The sequence below is a fragment of the Amborella trichopoda genome, chromosome 1 (assembly GCF_054954075.1).
Source record: "Amborella trichopoda isolate Santa Cruz 75 chromosome 1, AtrichopodaSantaCruz75HAP2 v2.0, whole genome shotgun sequence".
Taxonomy (NCBI): Eukaryota; Viridiplantae; Streptophyta; class Magnoliopsida; order Amborellales; family Amborellaceae; genus Amborella; species Amborella trichopoda.
This window is the reverse complement of record NC_142336.1, coordinates 56318271-56330658: the sequence shown is the minus strand read 5'-3', so window position 1 is coordinate 56330658 and position 12388 is coordinate 56318271. Positions and strand designations below refer to the sequence as shown.

The 12388-nt window shown below is 33.6% G+C and overlaps 1 protein-coding gene across 14 annotated transcripts; it reads right to left on the bottom strand.

Annotated features, from left to right (window-relative positions):
* Positions 1–2518: 2518 nt before the first annotated feature.
* On the bottom strand, positions 2519–9958 carry NIAP (Major facilitator superfamily protein). Of its 14 annotated transcripts, XR_016040942.1 has the most exons (9): positions 9758–9815; positions 9545–9601; positions 8724–8800; positions 7573–7841; positions 6703–6940; positions 5645–6167; positions 3701–3903; positions 3059–3375; positions 2519–2861 (listed from the first exon to the last, which is right to left on the bottom strand). XR_016040942.1 is itself a non-coding variant. In XM_088846928.1 (8 exons), exons 3-8 carry the CDS (start codon positions 8775–8777, stop codon positions 3142–3144), a joined length of 1521 nt encoding a protein of 506 aa, XP_088703054.1. In that variant the 5' UTR covers positions 8778–8800; positions 9545–9601; positions 9758–9844; the 3' UTR covers positions 2519–3141. The 14 variants fall into 14 exon arrangements, 5 of the variants coding, with proteins under 5 accessions (XP_088703054.1, XP_088703053.1, XP_088703067.1 ...); XR_002282079.2 differs by having other exon boundaries at positions 9545–9958; XR_016040945.1 differs by lacking the exons at positions 9545–9601; positions 9758–9815 and adding an exon at positions 9837–9958 and having other exon boundaries at positions 8699–8800.
* Positions 9959–12388: the final 2430 nt, after the last annotated feature.

The following is a 12388-nucleotide window of genomic DNA, read 5'->3' as shown; positions in this document are numbered from 1 at the left end:
CGTAGGATCACACCTAAAAAACAAAATATTTTGTATGAAATAAAATAACCAAATTACCTCTAAAAAATGAATAATTTAGTCATTTTATTTTTTACAATATATTTTTAATATTTTTTCAGTGGGAAGCCCTATGGTCAACATTAATCACATCTGGGTGAGCATCCTCTTAGGTATAAAATCAACAACTGAAGAGCCATCTAGCATAATCCATGTCATTGGTTGTGCATGCAGTTCATCTGATGCAAACAAAAGTCGGTTAAGGAATTTCAAAGCTGCAGGTCATCATCTGAAAGGTGAATGCCATGCAATTGGCAAGTAGAGCCCAATCTAATTCAATCTGCTCGACTTGGGCCTCGTAATCTTTATTGCAAGTAAGAGCCTGAATATTGAATAACATTTAGTGTTCGTAAAATCGAATCGAAACGGTTAACCGGATATGAGGCCAAAAGCGGTTTAACCGGCCTAACCAATAAACCGGACAATTTCACCTTTCTAACTGAGAAAATCTTGGACGGTCAAAAAATTGTTGAAAAAAAAATAAAAATGATATACAAAAATCTACTAAAATATGAAAAACATGTAAAGCGTGATTAAAACAAAATGCATTCAAATGAAGTTGAAAATTAATTGAAAAATTTGATTTTAAAGAATAGATTTGTGCTTAGGGGTATTTTTAAATTTTTTAAAAAAAGATGAGAAGATATAAAAAGTGAGTATCAATTACCAAAATGATTTTTAATATTTACCATAATGTAAAAATATTAAAAAATGTATTACAAACCAAATTCTTTATTTTTGAGATTTTATTTATATTTTTTTGAATTTTTTTTTTTAAATACTAGCTCAACACCACAACCACTCGAAACCAGAACCAGCTAAAGATTGGTTCCAATCTAACTAGGTGGTTACCGGTTAGATCACCTGTTTGTTCTAACATTGATAATATTAATAGCAACATTGGTAACATTAATAGCACCGGCCCTATGGGAAGACGACGACGATGATAAATAGCCACCAAAAGCAAAACAAGTACATTGTGTTCTAGGGTTCAATGGATTTAGCAACCACCTGCAGCATTTTCAAACAAGCTAGGTTCCCAAATGGATCACAAACATTGTTGTAGAACCATTCCGATCTAGTGTGTTCAAAAAATAGAATGAGTAGCAATTAATCATCCATCCAAACTAGTTCTCAATAATTTGCTGCTTCGAATGAGCTGTTTAGGTAACTTCTGTTTGGGTAATTGAAAATCTATAACGTGACAATAGATTACAAGGAAATATGGCATTTTTATTGTTTGGATAGAAAAAGAAATAAAAAGCAATATTTCTTCCAAAAATCAAAAAATCCGGTGAAAAATCTATTATAGGAGTGAGAGGTAATTTTGAAAAATGTATCACTGTCCGTTTTTGCCTACACTATTCTTGATTAGAAAAAATCTTATTCGATATAAATAAGCCGTCTTTAATAGCTAGTATAGGTGATCCCTTCCTTCTTAATCATCACCTCAGCTGAAGGCATAAGCTATCATATAAAAATAAAAAAAATAAAAATAAAAATCAGTAATCAATGATAAATGATAAATTATAGAACACAATCACAATAAAAATTTTTACACAACATAATCCTCATAAGATATTACTAAAATCTCAATTGAAATAACATATCTCTTTAGTCTCCTCAAATACCTCAAAATTTTATATTGAGGTTACAAAATTTTATACTGCAATTACAAAACCTTCTAGTTTCCTAATCAAACTTCTTCTCATTTTTTAACTCGTACCATAGAAATTTTGAATTTAGTATCATAAATTTATTGTTTATTTGAAATTATATAAAGAGACATTTGAAAGGCTTCTATTATAAATAAATAAAAAATAAAGCTTATCATAATAAAATCATGTTATTCCAATCATATTGTTCCAATGACTTATCATGTTAAAATCAATGTCATGTAAAAAGACATGTGATTTCATGTAAGTGCCAAAGGCATTTAAAATAAATAAGAAATGGTATCATGACTGTAAAATGGTACAAATTATTATTAAAAAATCTTTTTGAAATAGTGATGATGTTATTATTAGAAATCTTTTAGAATGGTGTGATGATGATTTTAATTCTATATTTTAGTGGAATTTTGTAACAAAAAGAAAGAAATGATAATTCTACATTTTAGTAGAATTTTGTAACAAAAAAGAAAGAAATGAAAGTTTATAAGCATGTGCTGATAAAATGTTGGTAATGTATTTTCTATATTTCTTCCAGACATAGCCAAACAATAACAATGTATTTTTCAGGTTGCATCTAAATACTACCCAAATGGTAACAATCCATTTACCAATTATGTATTACGGCCAATAATATATTTCACAGACAATATATTTCCAGGTATCCAAACGGCCCCTAATTGTTCATCTCCAGTATTTTGTTTAAAGCCCAATCTGATAATCAAAAAAATCCTTATGAATGGAATGTGGAGAACTCTAAAAGTCCAAAATATGGATATCACCAATGAGTCTTTTGAGAATTTAGAATTAGTTTATGATATAGCCCCAAAATTTGAATTGTAACAACTTATATGCCCATTCAATGTTTTGAAACCAGGAATCGGGTTTTGTATCCCTCCAATGAACTGATCTTAATAGGCCAAATCGAGAAACATAATAACAAAATATTAGGAGTGGAGATTGGAATTGCCATTGGGAAACCGTGTCTTTTGCCTTTTTTCCAACCTCGTGTTAACAAAGTTACTGCAAGAATCTCTTACATATGTGGATGGTTTCAACTTTCAACAACATCCTACGATTCATCCTGCTCCATGCCCAATTTTTTTGATCTGAACGCCTGTTTTGAAACAGCATCTATTATATAAACATTGTCAGATCTTACAAAATTTAAGTAAGGAAGAGAAACATAAATAAACTAACTTAAAGTACACAATTTTGATACAATTTTAGCTCATTTCAAGTTGACACAATATCTCTCAAGGCTCAAAAAAGATAAAGTGTAGGCCCAAAAGGACATGTTGGAAGTAGTGAGAAAATATATGGAGACTTACAGCTTCACTGAGGGCTTGGCACTTAATAGATTAGAATGGCGGACCGGTATCCATGTAGTTGACCCCAATTAATTGAAAAAAAACTATGATGATGATGATGACATAGTATCTCTCAGAGCACGACCTTTAGTTTCTAGAGGGAAGAATATTACAGCAAGACCTGAGAAAAATATCACAATTTCGAACAAGATGACTGCTAATGTTTGATGGCAACTATGCACCAAACCAACTGCAATCAGTGGACACACAATCCCTCCAATTCTTCCCACAGAACTCGCGGTTCCAAAACCTGTAGTCCTTGCTGAGGTTGGGTATACCTGTAAAAATCAAACAACACATATCGACATTTAATATACATATGAGGAGTGAGAGAGAGAGCGACCTAACAAAAATTTGCCAACATATTTGGATAAAAAATGAAAGTTTTTCTACCATATCACAACAGAAACAGGTGGGATAAAGGACCCATTCGCCATCATCATAAATGAACAGATGTAACTGAAATATTTCATGAAGCAAAACCTACCGAATGAATATATATCACTCATACAGCAAAATATCACTCATACAGCAAAAGGGAAACCACTTTCACATAACAATTAAATAAACCTCGAAAAAGTATCAAAGCTTCTGAATACCAACCTCTGGAGCATAGATGTACACAATTGTAAAAGTTCCAGTAATGCATATGCGAGCCCCAAAGAGAAGAATTGTGGTCAATATATCAGGCTGTGAAACTACTAAAGGTACAAGAAAAATGCAACACAAGAAAAACAAGGCAGACATGGAAATCTTGCGGCCAACCCTGTCCACCATCACTGCCGATAACAAAAGCCCTGGAATCTCTGCAAAATTAAAAGAGAAAGGGAATCAGATCTTTGACATATAGTTCAATAAAAAATTAATACAATGCCAAATTCACTGGTTAAATAAGGCAGTGTGCCGAGACTCGCCTCGGCTAGTAGATCGGCCCCTAGCCGAGTCCAGTACAGGTCTTTTAGCCCTAATACAATAAAAGATAAAACAAAAACTTTGCAAAAATAGAAAACTTGTAGTAAAAGCAATTTGAAACCTTTAAAAAGTTGAAACGAGCTTAAAAAAGTAGAAAAAAATGGATTTAAAAGAAATACCAATTTACAATTTGGGACATTTTAAAAAATTCCAAAAAGGAAGAAAATATAAAAATATTGATATTGGTAAAAAGCACTCACCAATCTTCGCCAATACATCCAAATCATATACAAAAAGATTGTAAAACAATCCGACATTTTTTTAATTTTTTCATAAATTTATTATTATTATTTTATATCCCTTAGTTATACACCCAACTCGTCGAAACTTGGTTTCACGCAAGTCACAGCACACAGAATTAAGGCATGAGAGTTGGTTTAGTCCTCCGCCAAACCAACTTGGTAAGACTTGACCAAATAATGTTTTTGGGAAAGACTTATCAAATCATCATCATAGACTTTTCCCAATTAATTGGAGTCGGCTATACGAATATTGATCAGCCATTCTACTCTATTAAAGCTCATATCCTTAGTGAGGCCATAACTCCCCATATCTTTTTGGACTACTTCCAACCAAGCCCTTTTGGGCATAACCCTTGCTCTTTTTAGTTCTTCCACTTGAACTAACTCGCACCTCCTAACAGGTGTTGTACTTGGTTGGCGCCACACATGGTCAGCCCACATAAATCTACTCTCTGATCTTATCGCCTATTGGAACAAAGACTTATCAAATGAATTAATAAAGTAAGGGCTAGTTAGGAACTTGTTGTCTATCACTAATAATTCACCGTTTCAATAAAATCAATCCTAATAATGATTATTTATTGTTTGCCGGTGTCCATCATAAAGTTATCTGAGATAAACTCATAGGCAGTTTTGTGCACAAGTTTATCCTATTGAAAAGTTGTTCTTACTTTATTCAAAGCAATTTATTGAAAATCACATGCCAGAAATAGCTAAAAAATAGCTGAAAATCACTGAAAAGGTTAAATAATTAAATAATATTATACATAATACAAGATACATACCAAACAAATAACAAAGAAATATTATCCAGAGAGTATTAATTTTAGCTATGATAGTCTATTCCAGATAAATTTAATGGTCATCCAACCAGGCCCTGAGACTCAATCATAATCTTTGAAAAAAATAAAATAAAGGACCGAGCTAGAGACCACAACAAGTCCACTTCAGTGAGTCCTGAGTCATTTTCCTAAGGTTTCCAGATGAGGGCAAGTATACTATAATCTAATGGACCATGGAAAACCAGTCAATAGGGGTAATCAGTATCTAGTAAATGACGGATGGCAATGGCGATGAAGTGGAATCTTAATAAAAAAAAAAGAAGAAAGGCGATGGAGTGAAACACATAATCAAGCCATGTACTGTTCTGGGGATTTCCCCACTCCCTCCACCTTCCATCATGTCAGCGGAGAGAAAACCCGATCAGACTATGGTTTCCGTATTCCATTGGATTGTAGACTAATAGTTGCTGTCCCTTCAAGTAATGCAAATTTCGAAAGAGTAATCCATGGCATCTCAGCATAGAAATAGAGTATAATAAATATAAAATTACCTGCACAACTTGTAATAAGAACATTCCTGTAAAGATTAACATCTGCAGTGACCTTTGATTGCAATTTTGTAGATGTGCATGCCCTGTTCTGATTGCTTAACTCAGATGTTAGCAAAACGAGGCCATAATAGGAAAATGCATTTCCAAAGAAGACCACCCAAAGCAGGAGTGTCGATCTGATTAATTTTGGTGAGAAAAGCATAAAAAAGGAAGCAAAGGCCCCCATTTTAGCCACTATTCGCTTTGTGACTCTGGACTCTGGTCTCGCAGCAGGGAGAAAGTGTGAGTCTTCCATTGGCAAGCATTTATCTTCAAGATCATCAGACTTAAGTGTGCCATGTGGCAGGGGCTTTTCATTCATTCGAGAAATTTTCTCTAAGATCTGAAGTGAGTCATTTGTTCTTCCCTTGAGACAAAGAAATCTTGGGGATTCTGGTACAACTGTGTAAAATAAAAGGAGAACAAGTGAAGGTATTGAAGACAATGCAAGAAGCCACCTCCAGCCCAATGTCGGCATGACAGCCTGCATTGAGAAACAAGATATAATGTTAAATGGTTGTCATGGCCAAGTTTGTGTGAATTAACAATTCATTTCCTGGAAAAGCTTTTCCTCTCATCAAGTTTTAGTAGCCCAATTATAAGAAGTTCATCTCCAATTTGAAGCAGTGATAAAAAAGCGGGTGACTTGGGGGCTTGGACAATTGGGAACAACAGGATGCCAGATCCGGATGAAAGACACTGAAACTCGAGCGAGTCTCCCGGACCCTCTATGTATTTTTCCTAGAGACTTGACTGAGTCGGTGACTCGGCTCAGGACTCCGTCGAGTCCAAGCCCATTCCCAGGCCTCTCTTCATTGATTTGAAGTTTCAAAGTTCAACAAGGATCGAAATATCATATTACAAATATTTTCCCAAACCACATGCACACCATTGGTATCTTAAAATGTCATGAGAGCTACAAAAGTTAAGACATTTCAGTCCCACTTCTGGGTAGCATGACATAGCAACCAAATTTGAGGGGGAAAATGTTAGCAAAACTGTTGATAATGCAGTCATACCCATGCAAGAGACGCTTCCAATATTGTGCCAAGGGTCCAGAAACCTGAAAAGACAACCATCCAGGTGCCCCTGTTTGGAGCAGGAACAAACTCCAAAAACCATGATGAAAGCACCGGACCACCTCCCAATCCAACTCCAACCACACAGCGAATAATAATCAATGAGACGTAATTCGGGGAAAATGAACTTAGAAGACCAGCCACACCTGTAACTAGAGCCGTAGCAAAAAATCCCGCCCTAAAAGATAAACCAAAACATATAAAAATGGATCATTGAGTGAGTCAAACAAAGTATACTTGATATTGTTCTGCATCAAAATAACTACAAAAGAAACGGAGCAACAAAGCTCTATATTATGCTGTAATATGCTCTCAATCCAATTTAGAACAAATACGATTGAGCATTAACTTTTAGCTGCCAGCAATGACAAAACACAAACAACGGACAAAAGTAGCCACATTGAAAAAAAATATGATTCTCTACAAAGAAAAAGCAGAAGAACAAATTAACATCATTCATTGAAAGGATTCTGTGGCCTAGCTTAGTTACAATTAGGAATAAAAACACTCACGGTACAAATGCACTACTCCTGAAGTACTATTGAGTGTAGGCTCCACTACACACCTTAACTCAAATGTGGGCCTAATGTCAGTATATTGAGCTCTTATTGCATGATTCTTCAACCATCAGAGTATCTTCAAGTACAAGCATTGCAATCACATCAAACAAGTACAAATAACTGATGCCTTTGAACCAAGTTCATGTCAAGTGGAATAATCTTATATTCAAGCAAACAAGATCAAATTGAATTCAGATAACCAAGGACGACCAAAACAAAGTGCAAAACATAAAATCAAAACAACATCTACCTTCGTCCATAGTTATCAGATACAATGCCCCAAGTGTAGGCCCCAAATAGCATGCCAACGAAAACCACACTCGTGATCATGCTTTCTTCACGAGAAGAAAGGTTCCACTCTAACTGTACTGCTGGTCCTACAAAAGAGAGAAGCATCACTTCCATGGCCTCTGCTATCCAGGCCATTCCAGCATAAGCAAGCATGAGGCCTTGGAATTTCCCAAACCCAAGTGATAAAAGTGCCTCGTCCACTGAATATTTTGGGGTGCCATCTCCCATCTTCATGTACAAAACAAACAAGATGAGAAACCAACATCAAAACACTCCTTTTAACATCTCATACACAACATTCAATTCTCCATAAGGAAGGACTTCACGTTATAGAATAGACATAGCATGCTCTTAAACAACGCAAAAAATATTAACAATAAATAAATTGATTACAACAAATTTTCTCATTGGCAGTAATTGACGGCTCTGCTTGAGGATTCCCTTGACCCCCAATTCAATGATGGTAAGGGGAAGTGCACACCATTTTCAGGCGTGCAAAAACTCCACATGATCACGTCCCTCATAGTGATGTACAATTGACATAAAGACAAAATCCAGTTTCTTGACAAGGACTTTTCTATTTCCGAGGTTTCAAACCACATCGAATAACTTGAGTTTCAAACTATGAAACATGAATTGATTTATATCATTTAAAAATAAACTCAAACAAGTATGTAATATTGTGGAATGTGATCAACAAGCATGAGACACAAGGACTACCACTGTGATGCACAGCTCCAAATATGCCAAGCTGTTAATTGGTGCAACATGACGTCAAGATTAAAATTTTATTCAAATTCAAACAACTTTGGCTTATGGCACCTTTTATTAAGTTTGCAGTCCAAAATAAGCCCAAATTTCTAATTTTTATTTCCTCAATACTGTATTCTTCATCAAATTATTGATGCTATTCAGTCCAATCAGAAATTTTGAATGCAGGTACCATCCCACACCATTCTAGATAACTTACCAATACAACATGTCATATTAACTCTGTTCAAAAGAGAAAAGATCAAAGGAAACAAAAGCCTAAGAGTGATTTCATTCGAATAGCTAGAAAAACCGAACATAGCATTAAGGAATACATGAGCCATAAAACCAGTCAAGTACGTCTGAATGTTCTTGATGTATATCTCGCGAGTGACACCAAAGGGACCGCAACATAGGATTGTGGATCCTCTGAAGCCCTATATGTCCACCAAAAGAGAATGTCAATTTCCACAGAGCAATCATAAATTAATATCCCCTTATGATTCTATGTAGTCTGAAATTCCAATGGATCAAATAAACATAAACAATTAAACTTGCTCTTCATTTTAAATAAAAAAAAAAAAAATGGAGACACGAATATCCCGTCGAATTGATAAGCCTCTCTGTGTATAAATACAATAGCAAATGCTAGGAAAAACTGTATAGACATAAAAACCTATCCTTGCAAGTTTATGAGTGGCTAGCCTAAATATTTTAGATGACAATCAATTACCACCTAAAAATTTTTACATAATTTATTTCGAAAAAATCAGACGCAATATTCAACCTAATAAGATATATGAATCTCAGTACCATACGAAATAAAAAATTATAAGATGGGGAAAATAAAAAAACAAAAAATGAAAAGCTATAAAGTGGAGGCAAGAGAACAAAAGATGCTGATATTAAAATTTTAAACAAACAGCAAGGAGAATTTAACAAAGCCATAATACTGAAATAAATAACAATTAGGGAAATTTCCAAATGAAAACAACCTAAATATGCAGGAAATTTAAATATGAGCAGATTAATAAGTACAATGACATAATTGAAAGCAAAAGAATTAAGGAATTATTTTCTGCTATTCATGTAAAAACTTAAATTATAATACATTGAAATTTGTGATTTCTTTCAGAAACTTTTTGATGCCCGAATTACGTATAACATGACTTCATTCTTACAAGTAAATTACGAAGATATAGAGACTTTAGTGGCTTATGAAATCACTCAGGAACTCTCTGCAAAAATACCACACAAATTACCTACACAAACACAAAATTAATCCATCACAGTAATTAAACTTTCAGCAAGAGGAAATACAAAAAAAAAAAAAAAAACCCAAAACTACAAATTAATCCAGGAAACACACAAACTAAAACTGAGTATTAGAGAACCTCCGTCATAATTTCATAACTCATGTAAATTGAGGTTTAGATATAGAAAGATGGAAGCAGATGGGGTTAATTAACTCACTTTGAGCTATGAAGCTGGATTTAACGACTTGGGGGCAAAGCAATTTTGATGAAGAAAGAGAAAGGAAAAGTTCAGGGCTTGTGAGCTCTGAAACAAGAGGGTGAAGGGTCAAAGTTTGTGTTGACAGGCTCTTCATTTCCAACATTATCAGAGAGCGCGTGGAGAGCGGTTCCAAATTTCAGGGGTTTTTTACAAACAAAAATCGAAAAAAACAAAGAGAATATTATAGCCACCGGATTTTCTAGTAATCCACTAAATTTCAAGTTTTGGTGCATTACTAAAAGATTAGGTGAACAAAGTAGTCTTAATTAAAACAAGTAAAGAAGACGACGTCGGTTTAGGACCCGCATTTGTCATCTATAACCTTTTTTTAGGTTGTGTATCTCAGCATCTTTAGACTAAGAAAAGTTGGATTGAAGTTGACGTTGAGCAAAGTTCTTAAATTTCATATTGTTTATCTCTTTTCTTTCTAGTTTTAACGGGTAATTTCGAGTTTTTAATAGCATCTTTTATCGAGATTTAGTGGTGTATTTTACTTTAAGTTTAACATTAAAAAAACTTTATATAAGGTTGCAACCTTAAAATATAGAACTACGGCTGCACCTCAAAAATCCTATCAAAAAAATATTTTAATGTTGAAAAACTCTCTAATTTACCATCTCAACATTTAGATGTATGAATATGAAGAAAAAAAACAAATTTTTAGTCCAAAAAATAATGCATCTTGCGAGTAGACTGTCCATTTTCAAGATTTTTATATGTTTATAGATTTATTTGATTTTAACCATTTTTGAAGTTTAAAATTTAATAATTAGACATGAAAATAGAATGTAAGACAATCCTAATAAATTTTTACACCATGTTTTATTGAGGTGCCCCTTAATTGAATTGTTTAAGGTTGCAACAAACCACACCATTTAAAAATATATGTCCTAACTAGAATGGCGTTATCGAGATGGAAAAGACCAAAATATGTTTCCAATTAAAACCAATTCGTGGGACCAGAATATGTTTCCAATTAAAATAAAGAATCAACCCAATTGCCACAAAAATCGTCTGATTTACCGAGGGAACAAGATGATTCTATTAGAAACCGGGCCATACGGATCACCAAGTTATTACGATTTATGTTTTTATTATCTTTTTTTTTTCAAAATTTTATTGACCCTTTTTTAACCAAGAGAATCGATAGGGTTGCCGATCCGAACGCATGAAGGTGGGTTCTTGATTGGGCGGTTCGCCGCCCTGGCCGTCCAGGTTTTTTTTGGTTGACACCGCATATAAACCATGCCTTCTTTTAATTTTAAGCTCAGGATACAAAATGCAATAGAGTGAAGTTTGTAAGCCTTAAGATTTTGAATCCTGTGAAGGTACTAATTTTCTATTCCCTCTTCCCACGAAACTAAATTAGATAGATTTCGATGTAATCTCTTCCAGTGACTGTAGAATAAATGAATAAACATATCAGATGAAATCAATCAAATCATATGCATATAAAGGAGAAAGAACGAATAATTGAAAGAAATATTAAGGAACAGAACAAAGAAATAGAAGAACTAGAACCAAATGGATTTCCATCTGATAGTAATATCATCATTTCAATTCAGAGTCTACTTCTTTCCTTCTATTCAATCAACGATTGATCGAAAATTTTAATTAATTGCAATCGGATCCATTGAATTTTGATGTTTGACGATTCAAGCTAATGGATCTATCCGTTTGTATCCATGCGTTGATAAAGAAAAATAGGAGTTTACGAATACGAATAAGATTCAAAGGATACGATCCAATTCTATAAAATCCAATTCTATTCTATATAAGACTAAGCTACGGATGGTTTACATTATGGAAGAGGCACATGCATATGTGATATTAGATACTCATTAGTCATTAGTTATATATGGACTATTTGTTATGAAATGAAATGAAATATTTGGTTCATGTAACAGGAGAAAGATTTCCCATTTTTTGGCCAGAAAAAAAACATATGTGGTCATGAAATAGGGATTAAGTGGAATTGACTGGGGTGGTAGAGTCATGGAAACACTCGCCTATTCCATATTTTGGACCTTAGCTCCACGGAGCAATACGCTACTGTTGAAACATAGAACAATTGAAATCCTACATCAAAACACTATGTATGGATGGTAATTCATATATTCCGCCCCCTCCATAATTCATCTCAAAACATATTTTGGATCCAAAACTTTTAGAGGGAGGAGGAATGTAGGAGAATTTAGAAAATAAAATTAAAAAATTAAAATGGTAATTTTTTATATTTCAACACCATTCATTTTTGTTTTTGGTGGGACCACATAAAGGCTTTATTAATCGGGCGTAGTTTCCATAAGGTTTCAACCTTAAACAATCCAATTAAGGCATGCCTTCAAATTTGATCATAACATATAATTTTGATGTAAAATATTTTTAGGATTGTCTCAAAATCTATTTTTATATCTAATTATAAAATTTTAAATTTTAAAAATAATTAAAATCAAGCAGATTATAAACATATAAATTTTTTGAAAATAGACCGTCTAGATAATGTGTTG